The sequence below is a fragment of the Triplophysa dalaica genome, chromosome 2, assembly GCF_015846415.1.
Source record: "Triplophysa dalaica isolate WHDGS20190420 chromosome 2, ASM1584641v1, whole genome shotgun sequence".
NCBI classification, from domain to species: domain Eukaryota; kingdom Metazoa; phylum Chordata; class Actinopteri; order Cypriniformes; family Nemacheilidae; genus Triplophysa; species Triplophysa dalaica.
In genome coordinates this window covers 18,981,490-19,003,848 of record NC_079543.1, presented here as the reverse complement: position 1 = coordinate 19,003,848, position 22,359 = coordinate 18,981,490, and the positions used below count along the sequence as shown (strand labels likewise).

Below are 22,359 nucleotides of genomic sequence, written 5' to 3'. Positions count from 1 at the left end.
CACCGGACACGACGCAAAAAGAAAAAAGACATTAGAAACGCATTAGAACCCATTATATTTTAACATTTTGTCCACACTGGATGCTTAGTTTTTGGATACATTAATAAAAAAATCGTACATATTGTGCCTTTAAGAAGCCTTCTAGATAAAACAACAAACCAAAAAAACATGCTCGCAACAGCATTATTAGCATTATCATGACACGACAAAGAAGTGGTCAATTTTTTTAACTCTTCTCAAGTAAATTTTTCAAGTAGGCTATTATTTTACTTTGGAAAAAAATACTTCATAAAGTATATTCTATTAGGGTGACCATATTAGGGGCAATCGTGGCCTAATGGTTATAGAGTCGGACTCGTGACCAGAAGGTTGCTGGTTCAATCCTCAGGGCAGGCAGGTAACGATTGAGGTGCCCATGAGCAAGGCACGTTACCCCTACATGCTCCCCGGGTGCTGCAGTGATAGCTGCACACTGCTCCGGGTGAACGTGTGTTCACCACTTGCTGTGCGTGTGTTCACTACGCACTGGATGGGTTAAAAGCAGAGATCACATTACGGGTATGGGTCACCATACCTGACAAATAGGTCACTTTCACTTTCCTATAAGCCATTTCTCACGGATGCATCCTTGCCAGGACTTGGGTGCGTCTTCCGCAAGTCGCATTTGTCAACCGTATACGTCATCGAGGTTCTCACATTTCAGTAAAAATTATTATACAATTTACATTTAACATCGCTTAAGACGTATAATCATTGTAGTCATTCTTACCTTGAAATATAACTCCTGTCTTTTTAAAATAAAACCTGAAATAATAAACCTCGATGACGTATGCGGTTGACAAATGCGACTCATAGAAGACGCAAATGCGAATTCTTACAAGGACGCGTCCGGGAGAAATGACTCATATGGTCACCCTATATACTATACTTTTTACTTGACTACAAAAATAAAAGTGTTTTTTACCTTTTATACTTAAATACATTTTTACTCAAGTACAATTTTTGTGTAAAATAATAGAGTAAGAAGAAGAAAATATTAGATTTGTCCTAATAATGTCTTGAAGTATTAAAGGTGAAAAAAATCTGAGTAAAAGGTAAAGATATATTTTTTAAATAAACTCTGTAATTGAGTGCAGAAAATGTGTTTGAGAGTAAAAGTACTGTCCACCTTAGAATGCAACTGACATTTGTGGAAATTCTTGATCTGTACTCTACTGTGATGATGTCGTAAGTGTTCATGTCTATCAATTGCTTTTCATGTTTTAGTACAAAAACTGTCTGAGGAAGACGAGAGAAAACTAAAGGACATGTGGCAAAGTAAACTGGGCCCTCAATATGAAATCATGGTGAGTGTGTAAATGTATATGTTAATTTGCCTTATTGATTTTTGTGTGTGGTATTAAGGCTGTTTAATATACTTAATGTGTTTAACTTTATATTTACTTTCTCATGAGTGTTATCTGGGTTTGAGCAGGTGGCTCAGGTTGAGAAGTTCAGTGAGAGCAGTGGTCTAGGTGTGAGTTTGGACACCAAGGAAGGTCATCATTATATCTGCTCTATATTGCCGGAGGGTCCAGTGGGACAGTCGGGAATCATCCGCCCTGGAGACGAACTTCTAGAGGTTTAATTCATACTCTTTAATATGGCAGACAGTTTGTGGACACCCAAGACCAGATATTGGGCTTGTTGAATGCTTCATTTCGGAATTGGCATTAACAGCTTCACTTTTCCAGCAAAGTATTTGACTTCAGGATGGAACATGACTGTTGGGATTTGCTCTTATTCAGACACAAGAGCATAGGGAAGGTCAGGCACGGATGTTGAGTAATAGGGCCTGGCTCACAGTCGGCGTTCTGACTTTTCCAAAGTTGTCCTGTTGGGTTTAGTTCTTGTCTTTCTGCTGGTCAGACAAGATCTTCCATATGAGGCTTTGGGCACAGGGGCATTGTCATGCTGTGACAGAAAAGTTGGAAGCCACAAAGTTTGAAGCGCACAATTCTACAGAGTGTCATTATATTATTTATTTACTGACCATGCTTTGAAATGCTGTGACAAAAAAAGTTTGAAGCCACAAGGTTGGGAAAATATAATTCTTGAGAATGTCATCGTAGATTTGCCTTACTGGACTTAAAGGGACAGTTCATTCAAAAATATAAATTCTGTCATCATTTATACACCCTCACATCACTCAAAACTTGGATAACGTTTTCATCAGTTTAACAATAAGGAAGATATAAAAAAAATGTCACAGTGGTTTGTTATCCATCCAGGGGAAGTCAATGGGGGTCAATGCTGTTTGGTTGCCAACATTCCTCAAAATTTTTAACATGTTTGGAATGACATGAGGATGAGTAAACAATGTAATCATTTTCATTTTCGGGTGAACTATCCCTTAAAGAGGTGTGTCCACATACGAATGGCCTTGTATTGGCTCTCCTTCAAACACTATATAAATAAAAACACTATAGAATTTATATACTTTGAATTATATAATGTCAGAAAAACAAAAGCACAACAAACATACAGTATAACATTGTTGTTTATATATTGTGCTGTAGTGATCAAACTCTGGTAACTCTGGTAACATTAGCTTAAATAATAACCAAAGTCACTCATCTTTCATTCTGGATTCTGTTTCATGCATAGCTCTTAACTCAACATTGACTGTACATGCATATCATTTATGACAGATACTTAAAAATAGCACATCCTGACACAAGAAAAGCCCAGAGGATCAGATCGACAGAATCAAAGACATGCTTTGTTTGTTTTATCTGCAGGTGAACGGGTCGTCTCTGATTGGTGAGACACATAAGGAAGTGGTTTGTTTGCTCAAGGAACTTCCTGTGAGAGTTTGCGTGGTGTGCAGTCGCCTCATTCCAACCACACTCATCAAGGAAGATGATGCCGATGCTGATGCTGATGATAATGATGTGCAACTTACCCTCAAGGAGCTACTGGCAGAATTTAATGAAAAGGTTTTGTAAATGTGTCAGCTTGTGTACGTGTGTCTCTCCGTCATTGCATTTAAAGGAACAGCATGCATGCTGTTGGTAAAAGTCTACACAGAAAATCATCAAGATCTGTCTGTTTTGTGTCTTTTACTTAAAACCGCTTTTCAGCATTTTTCATCATTAAAAGGTTTTACAAGTAAGGATTTCAACTATACTTTTATAAATATTTTCAGAGCAGGGTTACCATTTCTACAGTTTTCCCGCGGAAAAGGGCTACTTTTAAACTATTGCCGTGGTTTGTTTTGGGTAAAGGTTGATATTTTGTTTCTCAGCTGTCATTCTTAAAGCTATTTCTGAAATGAATGCGTTTGTTAATGATTGACTATTTAGTGATTTTCTAGAAGAAATGTGTGTGGGCTAGTTTTGGGCTTGTTTTGATAGGCCATTGGACTGAATTTGTTACACAGATCTGGCAACCCTGATTTAGAGTGATTATTAAAATACAGATAAATACATCCAACTTTTTTCTACTCAAACCCATCGGTTGGGTTTGTCCATATTTTACCCAATGATTAGTTGAAACAACAAACAAATGTAGTCTACTAAAAGTTATTTATTTTATATTTCTCATGGGAGTCAACATGCGTAGTTGAATTCTACTCAGTTTAGTTGTATTTATAGAGCACTTTTTCTTCAAAGCACCTTTACAGGAAAAAAACATTGCGGTACAATATCTTCCACTGGTTCCAGGGGTTCTGATTAAGTGGGTCCATTAAAAGCTTCAAGATCATTAACATCCATTGATCAAGCCAATGGCTGTTAAAATCAGGCACAGCAAGTTCTCTTCCATACAGCAGGAACATAGTGTCAATGCTTGTAATATGAGTCATATATTAATTTTGTTAAATAGTTGAAAGGACAATGCATTACGCTGACGGATGTTAATTTTACACTGAAAATTTTACAAATACATATAATTGTGTGTAGACCCCAATGAGCAAGTCAAAGATGACTGTGGCAACAACCCAAAAACTCCATTAGAAACTAGTACTGAGGGGGAGTCCCTGAGTTATTCAGAGTAAACAGTCAAGGATGGTTAAGTATTTTTGTCATGTAAAACATCATACCACCTAACTAAGGGGCGATTCACAATTCGTGTCTAAAACCGCGCAGAAATCATGTTCAGGCGTCTGTCATTCCTAAGCAACAATGGCCACGTTAGCCGTTGAGACGAGGAGGTATAAACAAAGGATCTGGGTCATATCCACTGACATGACTGGTTATATGCAATAACTTCCACATTTATTTGTGCTGTGATCATCTGTGTCTCCATCTTCACTGAGCTTGTCCATTTTGGTTGCTTGGTTCTTGTCACATGACCTGTGGCATTCTGAAAAGTTGAAATATTTTGAACTCGATGTGGCATGCAAAAACGGGAGCGTCGCACCCCATGTGCGTCACGACCGCGTTGCTCTCTATTTGAGCGCACTTAGGGCGAGTCTACATTTAAAAGAACGAATATGCACGCAAAAGACACGAAATGGGCATGCCCTCTATCTGAATACTACTCTTTGTAGCCGACTATCACAGTCGAAGAAAATCAGTCATTTTTTCCCTACAAAATTATGAATCAAGTAATATGTCAAAATTAGAACCTAAATACTTCTTTGTTCCAATAAGGTTCATTTTTTTACTCTTTTTTTCTCAGGAGAAGTAGTTTAGACACAAATGCAACTTATACAAAAGTTTCCATTTGCTAACCATTTTATCTTTTTGATGTCTTTGAGAAAAAATTTACATATTACAGAGATCTCATCTGTAATTTTTATTTTTGGTTTATGAAACAGGCTGAGCAAAATTTGATCAGCACTGACAGTGAGGATGATGGGAAGACAGACGCTCCAGTTCTATCCCATCAGGCCATGTGGGAGAATGAGATTCACGTTTATGAGCTGCAGAAAGGCCATTCTGGTCTGGGATTTAGTGTACTAGACTACCAGGTATGTGTATGTGTGTGTTTGTGTACAAAAACTATGAAACGAGAGTTTGGATTTCACAAAAGTTGGTTTGGTTTGGAGAGTCCCACTTGTTTTGAAATCCTGGAGGAGCACCAGACATATTGCTCTCAAACATCAAAGTGTTGATGTTGTAGATCCAAGTGTACTACAGCATAGCACCCCTGTCTCCTAATATATTATATGCTTGTCTTTCTCTACCTCGCTGTCGCTTTCTGAAACTCTCTCAGGACCCCATGAACCCAGGGCGGACTGTCATAGTGATCCGCTCTCTCGTAGCAAGCGGTTTGGCAGAGAGAGATGGCCGCTTGTTGCCAGGCGACCGGCTGATGTTAGTCAATGGAACCGACTTGAGCCATGCGAGTCTAGCCGAGGCTGTTCATGTTCTGAAGAGCACTGCTTTAGGAACCGTACACATCGGAGTCTCCAAACCATTACCAGTAAATATCTAACTAACATCTAAAGACAGACATAATAGGAAGAATTTTTGAAGTTTGGTACAAGAGAACGCTGCACTTTATGTCAATTGTTTTTACCATAAATAATTTAAATAGATTTTCTTTACATTTGTGTGTCTTCCATCCTCTTTTTTATTTTAGCCATCATGAGTTTGGTTACAGTTAAACAACTCACAGCAAGTTTTCATACGTGACATACTTTGTTAACTAGTTCATTTCTTCAATATGATATGTATAAATCCCCTTTACACTGCCACCTAAATCAGATTTTTTTGCTGATATGCGACCCAGATCTGTTTACTGCATGACAGTGTGAACAGGACAAACCAGATGGTATCCGATCTTTTTTAATCTGGTCTCAGCCACTTCAACATGTGGTCCTAAATCATTTGTAGGTCTGATGTTTCGCAATGCGACCTTAGTCTGAATGGTCATATCGGAATTTGTGCGACTTTTGCGTCATTGTAGATCGACTTATTTAAAGCTAAATGCGCTATTCTGATGACGAACGTGCACTTTACAGCTCGGTTGCCAATGTTTATTAATACTATTTTAATATAGAATTTATTATTATGCTTTAACGATACAAACTCCTTTTTAAAAATGATTCTTTAAAACTCAGATATGCTAAAAAAGGGTGAAATTGACACAAATCATAAATGTTTTTGTAAAAATGATTTCTGTGCATTGTATGAAATTTGCTCAAGACTTTCACTGCGACCAACATGTGCACTTTACCCACTACTTGTATCAAAAATGCGTAATAAAGAGGAGCAGCAGTGAACAGATATTTTTAGTGTACATCTGATTATGAAAAAGGTGTTGTTATATAATCGGGTTCATTTAGGATACATAAGAGTCAAGCTATGAAATTAGCCTGAACAAACCAAAAGATTGTGCAGTTTTGTTACAAAATTTTAATTTCCACGACCATTATTTTCTTCTACAGAATTAATGGTGATCTATTATGTTCATTAAGAGAAAAAATAATTCTTGTTTATCCACTTTTGTGCATTGTTAGTAGACAAATAAACAAGTCGGCGAATGTGTATTTTAAGAGAGTTTAATATCTAAATGTTCCCATGGCTAAAAGTACTCAAAGTTAGAAAAAAATCTAATATGTATTTTATTGAATTTACATTTGCTTATTTCTTTGGAATGATATCACAGTGTGTTGTTCGTGTCATGTTGCATATTCTAAACTAGTGTAGCCTTGCTGAGCTCTTGTTTTTATTATACAGCGTTATTAGTCTAGAGTTACATTAGTCTTCTGTTTAGTTTGTTTGGTTTAATCCTATTTTGCATAGCATACATTCTTCTGCCTGGTGGTGGTCTTTGTTTTCTGGACTCTCTGTTGTAAAGCAGGCCTCAGTAACTGTGGCCAATGAGTTTCTAGTTACCAGCATCTTTAAATAATTAATGTCTCTTGAATTCGAACACCAGTCTCTTAAAACGAGAGGCAGGTGTGTTTGTGTCCCACGGCTCCACATCGGGTTTAGCTAGTCAAAGGGATGCATCTTCTCCCTATCTTAGTAAAGTATAGAGTGCATGTAGTGCATATGTGACTGTATGCAGACAGAAAGTAAAGTGAGAAACTTTTTGAATGGAATATTTAATAAGGCTGTGTCATTGACAGGAAAATGACACCCAGGACACAGGATCTGATGTAACAGGCAAGAGCTACTCAGCACATAACAATAAGCAAGGATTTCTGAAGGTAGGCTTTATACGCTTGTTTCAGAGACTTATAATATTATTGACATCCTGTCAAAAGTAATTCTTTATACAACTTGTTTCAAACTTTGCAGATGCTTGACAATTTTCTTCAAGCACGCGAAGGGTGGATTGCTGGCTTGTTTTTAGTCTTAAGTATCGATTTTCCAAACCTTTTGTTTTCAAGTGGGCTTGACTTTGTAAACACTGGTTGTTATTAGCTAGTTGCACTGAGGCACTCAGTAGGCCAAGGAGAAAGTGTTTTTTCCACTGACCTAATTTAGTGTGGTCATTCTAGCTGCCAGGGTTTAACTGGGGAGGATATTTGTTGACAGGATTTGTGTGACATCATCTCTTATTCACATGAAGGTTTTGGCTTTCTCAAGACCACAACAAATGCCTTCTGGATTGTGGGGAATAGGTTTTGAACAGTTTGTCTTCTGGATTGTGGGAAATACGTTTTGAACAGTTTGTTACTGACTATGTTTGTTGATGAATAAACATAAATAAACATTTATTTTATTGTTTTTTCACTCTGATGTGGACTCTCCTATTAAATTTCGAATGGTTTTTAAAATGTACTTCATAGGAATGACTCTTGTTGTGAACTGACCTTAAGTCTTAAGTTTAATTTAGCTAGGTTAGTCTATCTCTGCAACTTTCACAAACAAGTAATGACTCATCAGGATCACATTGTGGAGAACTCATTGTGCTACATTATCCACTAAGGTGATGACAGATTTTTGGTTTGAAACACTTCGCTGGGTCAAGTCAGACGTTCACTTTTTAAATTACACTTCATCATAATTTGGCACTTGACGAGTATTTTAGAATTTGAATACAGGCATATTTAGAGCTTGAAAATGTGGGTTCAAATTTAAAAGATCTTCATGATTAGACGATTGCACTTCTTGTCTTGAAAACAAGGGTGATATTTGACAACACATCTAACAACAGCTTCAAAACACTGCAATAAATTGCTCATCAGAGGATTGCTCTTGATGCTATGAATGTCATTCAGTCACACATTAACTGGCATCAGCTCGCCCCGGGACGTCTCCTGAGATCTGTACTGACTCTAGCGTGCTAAATAAACACTGTCATCATTGAAAATTAAGCATTATTTCCTGACAGATGTTCTTAGCGTGTCAGATCACTACATAGGATACTGATGCTGTTCATTGTTTTTGTTGCAGAACAACTTTCAATCGCATAATAGCAAGATGGAGGCCGGTTCTAAAGCCATCTCTGTCCCCTCCAGTGGTTTTGACAGAACCGTAACTATTGTCAGGGGAAACTCCAGTCTGGGTATGTTAACCCTGATTATTACAATCTTTCTGTCTCTGTCCTTGTACATATTTAGTGTCTTCATGCATAGAGAGGTCAACCCTGTGAGAGATCTGTAAAAAAAGCTGAAAATTGTACAAAACATTCTAAATGGAGCTTGTATGTGTTTGTGTGGTACAGCTTAAAGGAACAGTTCGCCCAAAATGAAAATTCTGTCTTTATCTACTCACTCTCAAGTCGTTCCAAATCTGTGTAAATGTCTTTGTTCTAATCAACACAGAGAAAGTTATTTGGAAGAATGCTTATAACCAAACAATTCCTGGCCAAATTTGGTTTATGGATTTCTTTGTTCTGTTGAACAATTAAGAAGATATTTTGAAGAATGTAGGAAAGGAAACAGTTCTTGGGCACTTTTGACTACTATTTGTCATTTTTCCTACTATGTAACTCAACAGTGGCCAAGAACTGTTTGGTTCCAAGCATTCTTCCAAATATCTTAGAGTAAATGATGACAGAATTTTTATTTTGGGGTGAACCGTCCCTTTAAAATTGGATCTTTAGCACATCTCATAACCCTTCACAAACAGTTTAAAGAAAGTACACATGCATGGTATTATGTACAGTTGATATGTAATGTGAAAGGCCTATAATGGTGATATTTTGCCACCCTTTTGCAAAGTGTGGGATATTCAGATATATGTGTTGCAGTCCATTAGGTTCATAATAAAACATGTATTTTTATTTGGGTTACTGCACGCTCCATTATTTTTTTTTACCCCAAAACTTTTTATTTTGCGATTATTTCCAACCCAAGCCTTATTTTTTTATGTGAAAGGAAGTATTACGAAAAAATATATTTTATGTTTGAAAAGGGTATGATCTGCCCCAGTTTACTTAAAAAGCTCCAATTTTCTTTCAATTTATTTGGATGGAAACGAACAACAAGTTCAATCTTAAAAGGTTCTCCCACGGAGAGAAGAAATATTTACATCATTATATATTGGTGAAATATTTCTATAAAGGGCACATGTAGCATAAATGATCACATACTGTTACATTTCTCCCATAATTCTCTATTGTCATGCTTCTGTAACATACCTGTAACAGTTCTTTTATATAAGTGTGCAGAATATGATAAGATTGTTTTTCTTATCTTGAATTATTGAAATATGCACTAAAGTTTGGTTGTGTATGCAACTTAAAAGGAGTTTTTGTAGAATATGACTTTCTTAAGTGTTTTTAAAGTCAAGCTGTGCATGATGTAATGTGTGTATACACGTACACCACCTCTCTAAGTCCCAGTGGCCGCTCACATAATAGATCAGAAGAATACATAAGTCATGCCTTCCCATTAAAACTAGATTTTTCTTTCTTTTTGATCAAGTATTTATTCAAATTAATATTCATCGTCGTATCCGAGATAGAGATCTGCATGAGTGTTGTTTAAATTATCAATCCCACCCATGACAGTTCATCTAAACATTTTTTATTAACATAACTTAAATATTTACAATGTACGTCATATGTCTTTCATGTCATATGTGTTGGTTATCATATTGTGTGTCTTTCTGTTGTGTCATTTCTGATGTGCCGTGCTTAACTTGGTCACATCTGCAATGTTTGTATATCTAGCGCACTATGATTGTACTGTAATTTGACTGTTCATGAAAGAAACATTAGCTCTGGCTAAATGCATGTTTACAATAAAAAACTTCAGACAATAAAAAAGCATGAATCTCAAATTCTTTACGACCATAGTGTTCTTAGTCTCCTCACATCTGGTGTCCAGCATGTTAACGTATGTATGAGCAACCTGTCTTCTCCTCTTTGTATAAGTTTCTTATTATTTATGAGCCAGGTGCACATTATGTTTTAATAGAGTTTCGCGCTGCGCATTATTCACAGTGAGAGCAGTTTAGACAGATTTATATTGGCAAAAAAATTGCACAAAGCAAACCAGTTACTTCACACCCACAATAATGTCACCGACACTGTTTGAAGTTCATTATGTAGAAAATAAGCTCAGCGTTACGCTCATAAAATGAATTGTTGAAGGCTCACGCTGGGATTTTAATACAACAGTGTGTCGAAGCCCCCACTTAATATGCCATCAAGGTGAGTGAAGGCTTTTAAGACCTTCTGAAACACACTGACTCTACTTGGAACTACTGACACTTTCAGCATTTATTAGAAAGAATTTGCACATTTAGTTGGAATAAGAGTGGATAAGAAGACAGATAGTTATGGAGTTCATGAGGTATGTAAATGACTATTAAGAACTGATATTGTCACACGGTTAGTATAAAAAAAAATGTTTTAAATGCACGATGTGGTTAATTTTCACTGTCGAGCTGGTCACACAAACATAAAAATGTAAAAGTTTCAGCATTTCTATAGTTTATAGATTGTATTGTATATGTATTGTGGTCATTCCAGTCTAGTGTCTGTTGAATAACAGCAAAATCAAATCTCAGGAGTGACATAAAGTCATCCAACAGTAATGTGAAAGATTGACAGCATGACAAGAAACAAGAAAACTGTGATAAAAATCAAGATTATCACAAAAAAAGTTGAACTTTTAATACATGTACAAATATTACTTTTTGCTTAAAAGTGAATAAGGACTTCTTTTAAGTATTTGAGATCTAAAAAAACCGAGAATCTTTTCTGTTATTTTGACCTGTTTCTCCAGTTTTCTCCATTTTCTGCAAATAAATGCAAATAGAAACAGTATTTATATTATTGAAATTTGGAGAAATATTTTTAGTAGGTCACAAAATTAAATTAAAAACGTATTAAATACCACTAAACAGTACAATAATTGTAATATATATTATATAAGTTTGAAAAAACTTACTCACTGTTTATTTACTGTAGATTTTTTCACCTGTCAGAAAAATAAAATAATTCAAACCATGAAATAACACAATTATAACTGTGAGAATTATTTTGTGACTAAAAGCATCCAAACTAAATTGCAAATTAAGTTTTCTCATTAAAACCGTTCGTTTCACAATATTCTTAATTTAACTAAAAAGGTTTATAGTGTACCTAAGGGCGTCCCATTGACAGCCTTTGTTATCGAACTGAGATAATTGTAATTACCACACCAGAACTCTAACCCTTAAAGACCCATTTTGGCATATTAAGATTTAAATAAAACTAATATTTATACCTGTTATAAATCTTAAGAAAATCAGCTTCAAGGGGTTTTGCTATATTTGTGTGGACACTTTCAGAAATGTAGCACACACACACATACTTTATGCTGATACTTGGCATTGAAATGGCCAGGTGACCATGTGTCCATGACATGTGTTTGTGTGCGTGTTCGTGCAGGTATGACAGTGAGTGCCTTAAGGGACGGTTCAGGCATGATAATCCGATCAGTGGTTCATGGCGGGTCAATCGGTATGGATGGGAGACTGGCAGTGGGGGATGGAATTATAGCCGTCAATGGGGAATCCACCACTGATCTGACTAACGCACAGGCCAGAGCTCTGCTGCGAAGACATTCACTCATTGGACCTGATCTGAGGTGTTCACAAACACGTTTACCTGCTAAATAAGTACAAACCATACTTAGCAGACTTACATTCCACTGAAAGAAACTCTTGAAATTTCAATAGATTCAATTACACATAATAACCATCAACAACGTTATAAACAATTTTCCACATAAACTACACACTAAATAAGCATTTCCATGTAACATAAATGCACATAATAAGTCAATTGTAACGCTACCTAATATAATGTGTGACCATTTCTACTTCCTGTCCAATTGGGATTGGTGTGTCAGTGTGATGTACATACCTGCCGCCTTCCTGGAGGAGTACAGAGCCAGCTTTGCCCAATCCAAACAGGAAATGGAAACACACCATCCCACCACTATCGAATCCAAGCCACCTCTGAACTTGCCCTTTAAAACCCTGTAAGGAAAATCTTTCTTTATTTCTTCTCTGCCATCTCCTTATGTTCTTATGTACTAAAGCTTGCTTTCTTTGTGCCAGGGAATGCATTTCAGAACAGCAGAGTAAAGTGGATGGTAGACGGGTGAATGGAAAGATTCATGTTGCAGAAGTGAATGACAGTAGAGATAACCCAAGTCACATAAGGCAAAGGGAGAATGGTGAAAGACGGGATGAGGACATACAAGCTGGCAGTAAAGAAATGAATGGACAGAGTGCCATGAAAGATAAAGGTGAAGAAGAGCCTCACAGGAAGGATCATAGTTCGTGGAGTTGCCCTAATAGGTATCGCCCATACGGAGAGAAACACTGCTGATTTTTACATTCATATGCATTTGGTGATGTATTGTGTGTGTGTGTTTGATTGATTTAAACCAGGGTGACGTTATTTAAGGCGGGAGGGACGTGTCTAGGGATCAGTGTGGTGGGGGGCCGTGGCATGGGGAGTCGTCTGAGCAATGGAGAAATGAGAAGAGGCATCTTCATTAAACACATCGCTGAAGACAGCCCAGCAGCCCGCAGCAGAGTTCTGAAAGAAGGAGATCGCATTCTTCAGGTGTGTGTGGATGAACAGTGAAGGGATTTTGATCGTATATGAGATCACCATCTAGTGGTTATAATACATCACTGCAACACTCCTTTTCTGACCGTGATAACACAATTAATGCAAGAAAATGTAGAACCAATTCAATTGAAAGAGGTGCACTGAATGCCAATTGTAGAACTCAATGTGTGAATGTGTGTGTGTGGAGGCAGGTCGGAGGTGTAGATGTGAGTGATTTTACTCATGAAGAAGCCGTTGAGGCGATTCGAAGAGGAGGAAACAGAGTAGAACTGCTTGTACAGAGTCCACGGGTAACACACCTGCACACACATAACAATACACACGCTCATCGCCATAATATACATCAAATATAATTTCCTCTTCATCCACAGCTTTCGACCCCTGTCAACTGCCATGAGGAAGACAATCTGTCAAAGACAAATGATCAGGTGTGCTTTTTGCCGTGTCCATGCGTGTGTGTATGTGTATAGTGATTTACATGCTAATATCAAGGATGATGTCTCATCTCTAGGAACATGAGATACCCAATAATCTTTCGCACCTCTCCCCCACCTGCCCCTTCAGCCCGGCCCCCTTTAAGGTCTGTAAAGTGTGTTGTGGTAGCAAAAACGTGATAAATGTACAGTACCTGTCAAAAGCTTTCAAACGAATCTCAAGGTGTATGCTTAAAGGTCCAATTTGTAATTTTTTGAGAAAATCTAATATCGACAGAAATGCAATATAATATACATAACTATGTTTTCAGAGGTGTATAAAGACCTTGCATTATGAAGCGTTGTGTTTTTATTACCTTAGAATGACCTATTTCTATCGACATACACCGCGGGTCCCCCTGCATGGAATTGGCCATGTTGTTTCTACAGTAGCCCTAAATGGACAAACTGCTCTACAGAGTGTGTTTCGTAAATATGCTATCTCCTTTGGCAATAAAGCGAAAATGTGACCACATCTAGTCCTGTGTTAGCCTCCGTAGAAAATGGAAAAAAAGTGGAAGATATAAAGGTTTAGATGCTTTTAGTAAAGATAATACCCTCAGTTACTGTACTACATAGTTTTCATGAGTTTATTATTCTAAAAGGTGGGAAAACTTTATAAAGAATGAGCGTTTCCAAACTTTTGACTTGTGGTTTACGTTAATTTGCGCATTTCCTGCACATTCAATCAATGTAAGTGATAAGAAATAAGAAATACAGATCTGATCAAAAATGTCTATAGTACTCTAGTCTTTATGTTGCTTTTGTAGCGTACTGGAGAAGAAAAGTTGGGGAAGCCTAACATAATGAAAGTGGCCTCCAGGCCTCTGGACACAGAAGCAAATGGAGTGCAGAAAGTTCCAGAGAGACCACCCCTGCCAGAGGAAACGTCACATCATCAGAGCGATCAGGAGCAGACCCCTTACTGGAGTATGTGTGTGTGTCCCATACAAACATTTTCCATGATAAAAATAGTATCTAACAAGTGTCAAACAAATTATGAATATTTAAAATATGACTCATTTTGTTTAAATTTTAAGTGACGCGTTGTTTTATTATGATAACAATAATAGTAATGTACTATACTGTTTTCGCCAGTGGGCACTGTGCATATAGGCTAGCTCATAGTTTCCCAGTGTAATGTCAACAAACATCAAATTCTGACGGGTAAGGGTTTTGTTGACTTAGTGGGAAAATGTTTCCCAGCATTCAAAATCTGGGAAACAGACAATCTTAGAATGTTTGGTGCATTATGAACCATATGCAAAAATGATCTCTGTTACTTGGGCAAAGTCGGGCCAAGTTATTCACCTCTGATGTACATGAATGTTTTATATGTAAGATCTCCGCAACCTGCATTATTTGCTGACTGACTATTGATGTGTTTGCATTATATCATGAATGGTTGGCAGGTCGCGTGCTGCAGAGGTACGGCAGCCTGCCCGGAGAGCTACACATGTTCGAGCTGGACTGCAGTTCACACAGCTCCGGACTCGGCCTGTGTTTGTCGGGAAACCGAGATGGTGCGCGTGGAAGGATGAGCGTGTACGTGTCGGAGATCAAACCAGACGGAGCTGCTGCCGCAGATGGTCGGATCAGAGTGGGAGATGAACTGTTGGAGGTGAAGACACATTAAAGAAGTCTAATAAGTTAGGATCTGACTAAGTTCAATGCTGTAACTGAAATCACCATGGTAACAGATAAGAAGGGATTCTGAGTAACATTTTTTCTGTAATATTGTCTCTTATATACTCTTAACTAAACAACATGACCAAATTTGGGCATTTAGATTATTATGATGCTACTATATATTGTAATTCAAGATGCTATATTGTAATCGAGAAGAGACCTGTTTAATTCTTCATGATACAATCATGGAAAGACAAGGTTGAGCATGAATTGTTATGCATGTTTATGGTGCTTAGTTCTACTTTTTTTTTGCAAGTCCAGTATTTGACAAACAGTATGCCGGTGACTTTAATGTGGGAGTTTTTATCAAAGATTAAGGTTTAATCCACATATGTGTGTGTGTTTCACAGATAAATGGACAGGTGCTGTATGGGCGCAGTCACCAGAACGCTACAGCGATCATCAGTAGCGCTTCAGCTAAAGTCAGGGTCCTTCTCACCAGGTGAAACATTTCCACATGAAGACAGATATCCGAAGCTCCTTTACATGCATTTTGATATACTCTACATATAGTCTGAGTAGTATTTATACTCTCATAATGCATCATGCATTGCAACTCAAATCACACACAACCATGTTTACTATAAATTTCAGATACTGACATAAAAATTTACATTTTAAGATTAAGATTCGACTCATTTTCACTAATGAAATCTATGGCAATTTGTTATAAGCAATTTACTAAAGGTCAGATTTTCTGGCTTCCATTGAAGCGTACAAGATACTCTTTTTCAAATCACGATGAGATAAATTGAATCATCCAGTTTTGTACCAAGAGTCTGTGCCAGCTTGAGCACATGCTTAATTTGAAGGGATAGTTCATCCAAAAATTAACATTCTGTCATCATTTACTCTTACCAAACCATTCTTCTGCAAAACACGAAGGTAGATATTTAAAAAAAGGTTGGTAACCAAATAACGGTGATTCACATTTATTTCTATCGTATACACACAAAACCAATGCAATTGTTGTTCGGGTCACCAACCATCTTTAAAATTTCTTCTTTTGTGTTCTGCAGAAGAAAGTCATACAGGTTTGAAATAACAAGAGGGTGAGTTAAAGCCGAGTGTCCGATTTCCGGATTACGCTTGTTAAGACAAAGTCGGGCCGAGTACCAAAACAACCTTGTAGCCAATCAGCAGTAAGATGCACAGTGCATAGGACAGACATTAGTCGAGCCGAGCGCTGACAAAAGGGAAAGATGGGGGTAGCGGTGTGTCTGTTTATGTGATTTGAACATCAACAACAGCTAAGAGAAATTGGACACCCCTTCTTTATTAATGACAGAATTTTCATTTCTGAAAAATGCTATACTTGTATTATTATGCTGATAATATAGTTTGTCTTGAAATAATTAAAAATAGAATAAAATTATTATGACTAGTGGGGTCAGATGTATGAATCATATTGTAAAAACCCTCAAATAAAATTAGTTAATAAAATTGACGTTTTTCATGTTCTTTATGACATTTTATGTTTAAAAAATACATAAAAATTCTGTTAAATTACAGTATATTTGCTGTATGTCCATCAATTTCTGTATGGCTATGAACAGTGTACTGTATGTCATATAATTATTGCATGTTTTGAGTATATATTTATTTCTCTCATCAGGAGTAAAGCTAAATTGAAACAAATGGCTACAGGACCAGTATTGGAGGCAAAGAGCACATACACACACACACACACACACACACACACACCTACACACACACACACTCACAATGTTTATGTGGACATTCCATAGACCTAATGATTTTTATACTTTAAAAACTCAATATTCCATTCCCTCACCCTACCCCTTAACCAAACCATAACAGAAATTTTCTTCGTTTGTAATTTTTCATATTTATTTAATATTTAAGCTGTTTTTCTAATTTGAACCAAAGGTTTTACCAGGGCCACACACACAAACAAACAAACATAAAACATAAATTTCCTAAAAATGGTATGAATCTGTCTGCTACAGTATCAAATGTTACTTTTGCGATTTAGATGGACGGCTGTCCTGTTAAATCCCCCTCTACTGCATCTGAAGGTCAACATCAGGTAACCTGATTGTCTGTATATGACATATCAAAAACATGACACACGCAGACCCGTTATAATTTATGCCTGCTTCAAAGTTTCTCTTTGTTCTTCTCTTTGTGTTTGCCGTTAGGATGGAAGGATCAGTGAAGAGGATAAACTGAAGTCTTGCTCCTCAGAGAAGCTCAACGCTGGTCTTCCTGCTTCAATCAATGCCACATCCAATCACAAGCTCCCCTGTCATCCTGCCAGTCACACACCCTCCAGCCGCTGTTCCCCTCTGTCATCTGACATCTCATCAGCTGATGAGAGCCGATCGTGCGGTTTTCACAGCTAATCAGAGCTCTCGCATGGGACCTCAAAGCACGTCTTACTTGGCTCAGTGTTCTGTGACCTCTGTCCCTCTTACATGTCCCATCGTACCTGGTTGCATTAATATCATTGATATCTGCAAGGGCTACACGGGGCTCGGCCTCAGCATAGTAGGAGGATGCAACACAGCGCTGGTGAGTAATAATGAGGGAATGTATTTTTACCGTGAGACAACATCAGCATTTTTTATGGAAATCTGAATAAAGTAGACTCTAAAATTGCTGGGTTATTTTCAACCCATGGTTGGATCAAAAAGGGACAAACCCAACCGCTGGGTTAAAATAACCCAAACAAATGTTCAAATTTAACCAAACAAGGGCTGAAGCAACCCAGCATATGTTCATTTATAATAAATGGTTTTATTTAGAATGTAAATTACACTACAATGTTATCTACTGTATCTAAAAGTTTTAGGTACATTAAAAAAATCTCATGTCACTCTGAACTTTTCTACTTTTTCTTCAGTAGAACACAGAAAGACTTGTTCACCACTTATTGCTGTACAAATGAAGTAAATGGTGGCCAGAGGCTTTCAAGTTAAACCATTCATGAAAAGCTATGACTTTAATGCTAGAATTTCAAGTCTTTTGAAGACAAAAAAACGGACAGGAAAATCTTTTCTTTGATGCAACTACCCCTTTAAATACACTGTAACAACACTTTAAAAGACAAAGAAAATTTAGGTCTCTATTCAAAAACGTTTTGTTACTGAAATTTTTCAACTGACTCAGAGTTTTATATATTTAAAACAGACTTTTGCGACTAGCGATAATTTGTGATCATGGCAATTGAAAAATTTAGATGTTACCAGTCACTAGAAAATTCCATTAACACACATCCCTTGAATTACAACGCAAGGCTTGTAAAGGGTTTAAAGCAGAAATATGAAGCTTGTAATTTAAGTTTTGAAGCGCTTACATTTATAAACATATAATTTGATCTGTTAAGTTGTCTAGGTCATACTTCTCAAGTTTGTTTTTAATGAAGGGACCAGTTTAAATAGTTTTCTGTGATAACAATACAAAAAAAAAACTTTACATAAAAGGATTTTTGTAGTAATAGGTCATTGTCAAAAATCAAGATGAAAATACAAAATATATATTTTTTCATTTTCAGGGTGTAATAATGATTCATGAAGTCAATAAGGGTGGCGCAGCACACAGAGACGGTCGGTTATGGGCAGGAGATCATATATTAGAGGTAAACAGCTACTTTATTGACTAATAGTTTATTGTGAAGATTTAACACCGAGTATTTTGACTTTAAAGAACGGTCACAAATATTTGTATTTTATTGCTGTTTTTACTTTGGAAATAAGCCTATATCATACCCACTCTACCCTAAGAACATTGATGTTTTACTCAAATATTTTACTTGACTAAAAGAAGGTAAAAATGCTAAAAAATTTATTGATGAAATGTAGTGAAGTAAAACGTATAATATAGTCGCTGTCCTTTCAAACCTTCGATGTGCAAATTTGTGTTAATCGGGATATGGAAAAAAAAAACATTTTAGAAAAACAACTTTTTATTTGCAACACTTTGTAAACAATTAAATAATGTGTTGTCAAAGCAGACAAGAACTTTGCAATACTTTTTATGGGTTAGATATTTGCAAAACCCAGTGACAAACATAAAGGATAAATTATAATAATGATTAAATTAAATTAAATCAGGAACTATGAAGAGAAAAGGTTTTAGAAGGACAGCAGAGAAATGCTTTTTAATGAAAAGTAAAACATTTAGGTTTACATTTACTTGAAAATTTTGTAAAAATTATTTTTTACTTAATTTACCATTATTTGTACAGTCAAATGCTTGCAGGAACAAAAAAGTAATTTCATGGTTTAAATGATGGAAAATGAAATCAAGGGTGCTTGGGTTTGTACACATTGAAGTAGCCTATAGTAAATATTCAAATGCAGAAATATTTAATATTCCTTCCAAGGTTTTTTAAATGCCTCTCGATTAATCATTGTTCTCTCTTCAAGGTAAACGGCATTGATCTGAGAATGGCCACTCACGAGGAGGCCTTGAGCGTCCTGCGCTTGAGCCCACAGCGTGTGAGACTGTGTATATACAGAGATCAAGTCAAAGACACACTGCAGAATCACACAATCCACACACCCGAGGACATGTGGGACCTCTTCAGCGTCGACCTGAACTTAGAACTGGGACTTAGTCTGGGCTTTGGCATTGTGGGTAAAAGGTGGGTTGGAAGCACCAACTTGCTGTTAAAACCAGTTGTCAAGAGATTCATGTGAATACAAACAGATTTTTGTTCACGTCTTGCAGGAATGACACAGGAATCTTTGTGTCTGAGATAAAGAGGGGAGGGGTGGCGGACCTGGATGGGAGACTGTTGCTAGGTGACCAGATATTGTCTGTGAATGGGGACGACATCCGAGCGGCATCGCAGGAATATGCCAGTGCGCTGCTGCAGGTGCGCACTCATACACGTGCCTTTGAGGAATAAAGCAATTAATGCAATTTCCTCGAGTAATTTTCCTTCATAATTAATAATGAATGTTATTTCCCTCGTAAGAACAAAAGGAGTGATTATAACCTCAACGTGTGTGTGTGTGTGTTGTAGAGCTGTACTGGGTCTGTACTTTTTGAGGTGGCACGTTTTAAAGCTTTACCATACTACTCATATGGAGACCAGGTAAGACCACTGAACAATACAACATACTCTTTTAAAAATAAAGAAAATAATCATATTGTTTAATGATTTTTTAATAACAGGATTTAGAAATGTATTTTAATAATATGGTATGGAAAAGCTTGGACACGTATTTAAAGGTCTAGTGTATGAAATTTAGCTGCGTCTAGCGGTGAGTTTTGCACCGGCTAACTCCTCCCTTTTGAAGTACTGCGGTGGCTGATGTCGTCACGTTTTTTTGCTTCTTTTTTGAAGGAGAGAACATATTTACACTCAATGCAGAGCAGTGTGTCCGTTTCTACTGTAGAAATAACATGGTGAATTCATGTATGTAGATAGAAATAGCTCATTCTAAGGTAATACAAACATAACGCTTTATTATATAAGGTGTTTATACACCTATAGTTATTAGGGATGAATCGATAAGATTTTATTTTAGCCGATACATATTTAAACAAACAACAATTGTTTGATTCCGATGACGAAATTGGTTAAATGCATAGTAATTTACAATATAAGCTATTTTTTTCTGCATTAAATCTATTTTACTGAACATGAATTTGGATCTAAGAGAGGCAAAAGTTAAGATAAAAATAAAATAAGACAACATGTGATTTTTACTGTGAAAATTAAAGAAATGTGAACATTTCTTTAATAAAATAATTTAAATAAAGTTTTTACTGATGCTATTAATTTTTTTGGCATATGGCTATGGTGTTAAATCAATACAATATCAGCCAATTAATAGTTATGTATATTATATTGCAAATAAATTACAAATTGGACCTTTAAATAATACAATGACAAAAACGTTGTGTTTGCTTCTGTACATTGCTCGATGAGGGTTGTCATGAGGGTGTTAACGTGACGTCTGTTTGATCATTTTAAGTGATCGATTAGTCTTTTAAATCTGTTTTAACAACTGTCTGTGTGCATTCTGGCAGCCGTGTGAGGTGGACGTCCCTCATCTCTCGTCTCTCTGCACAAACGACTGTAAGAGCATTTGACACATCACATCATTCATTTTATTGAGTTTTAGTCATCAGTGATCAGTCAATCAATGTTTTCATCTGTTTGCACAGCTGCGGACGAAAACGTGGACATCAGAACGGTCACTGTTCAGAGGGTCAGTTTGGTTTTATTTGCATTTCTAGCCAAGGTTAGGCAAAATAATTGGCTCTGTTTTGATTTATGAGATGGATTTGAGTTGAATTGGCCACAAAGATTATGTTGAAATTTCGAACTCAATTGACATGAATTGGAAGTTAAAACATTATTTTCACCAATAAGGGCCGTTTATTCTATGATATGTAAATGATGAAATGTATAATATTTAAATTAAATGCTGTCAAAAAAGCAACAAAAGCGTTTATTTATTACAAAAATAAGTAATAAAAGTAAATTAAGGTACTGTATAACATATACATCCTCTAATAATTTAGGTCATGGCCTTTCTAGGCAACCAAAAATGTTTCCTCTATGGCTCCTAAAACAAAAATAAATGTACAGTATATAGTGAATCCAAATTTCTGTATGAAACGTCTTTGCAAACACTGATGCACAGTTCTAACTGCCATCCAAAACAGTAACTGGGCATGTTGCTTTGGTTACCGTATAATCTACTGAAACGGTTAAATTGCTCTGATTGTGTCCCAGCATGAGTGCGATTCTGTGGAGCTCGGAGTGCGAGACACACAGGGACACGCAACAATTTACATCTCCAACCTGGACCCTACCACGCCTGCAGCACAGTCTGGACTCCTTCAGGTAGAAAGAGAAAAACATAGAGCTTGGTAACTTCTCCCTTGCCTTTGAAATAATCAAGTCTGAATGAATTTACAGCTCGGCGCTGGATTGATCAGCATTAACGGGACAGCAACAGAAAATCTGTCAGTCGCTGAAGTGAAAGCCCTTCTGAGAAACAGCAGCGGGCCTGTCACACTGCAGGTGTGTGTCTTCAGACACCTATCAAATGATACTTCATCAAGTGCATGAAACAACACGTAATCAATGTTCAGTCATTCTCACATTTCATCTTTTATCGACCTCGGCACTGTGTGTGTGTTCGAGTGAAGGTGATGCCGAGTGGCTGTGTGGGTGGAGCAGTGTTCAGCAAAGATCAGTCATCTTTAATTCCCTCCTCAACTGGACTCTTGGAAAATCAACAGAGGT

General features: G+C 36.8%; 1 protein-coding gene across 1 annotated transcript in view; it reads left to right on the top strand.

Annotated features, from left to right (window-relative positions):
• si:dkey-92j12.5 (multiple PDZ domain protein) overlaps positions 1-22,359 on the top strand; it is a 36,952-nt gene that overhangs the window by 11,962 nt on the left and 2,631 nt on the right. The window contains 30 exon segments of the mRNA XM_056740349.1: positions 1,267-1,346; positions 1,475-1,621; positions 2,781-2,978; positions 4,802-4,954; positions 5,200-5,409; positions 7,064-7,144; positions 8,337-8,448; positions 11,767-11,965; positions 12,230-12,361; positions 12,441-12,683; positions 12,777-12,954; positions 13,155-13,253; positions 13,335-13,391; positions 13,475-13,543; positions 14,207-14,366; positions 14,849-15,057; positions 15,476-15,567; positions 16,741-16,786; positions 17,122-17,175; positions 17,288-17,482; positions 17,484-17,660; positions 18,643-18,726; positions 19,517-19,734; positions 19,821-19,968; positions 20,119-20,190; positions 21,132-21,180; positions 21,270-21,313; positions 21,844-21,954; positions 22,030-22,134; positions 22,263-22,357. Coding sequence (XP_056596327.1) covers positions 1,267-1,346; positions 1,475-1,621; positions 2,781-2,978; positions 4,802-4,954; positions 5,200-5,409; positions 7,064-7,144; positions 8,337-8,448; positions 11,767-11,965; positions 12,230-12,361; positions 12,441-12,683; positions 12,777-12,954; positions 13,155-13,253; positions 13,335-13,391; positions 13,475-13,543; positions 14,207-14,366; positions 14,849-15,057; positions 15,476-15,567; positions 16,741-16,786; positions 17,122-17,175; positions 17,288-17,482; positions 17,484-17,660; positions 18,643-18,726; positions 19,517-19,734; positions 19,821-19,968; positions 20,119-20,190; positions 21,132-21,180; positions 21,270-21,313; positions 21,844-21,954; positions 22,030-22,134; positions 22,263-22,357 — 3,817 coding nt within the window.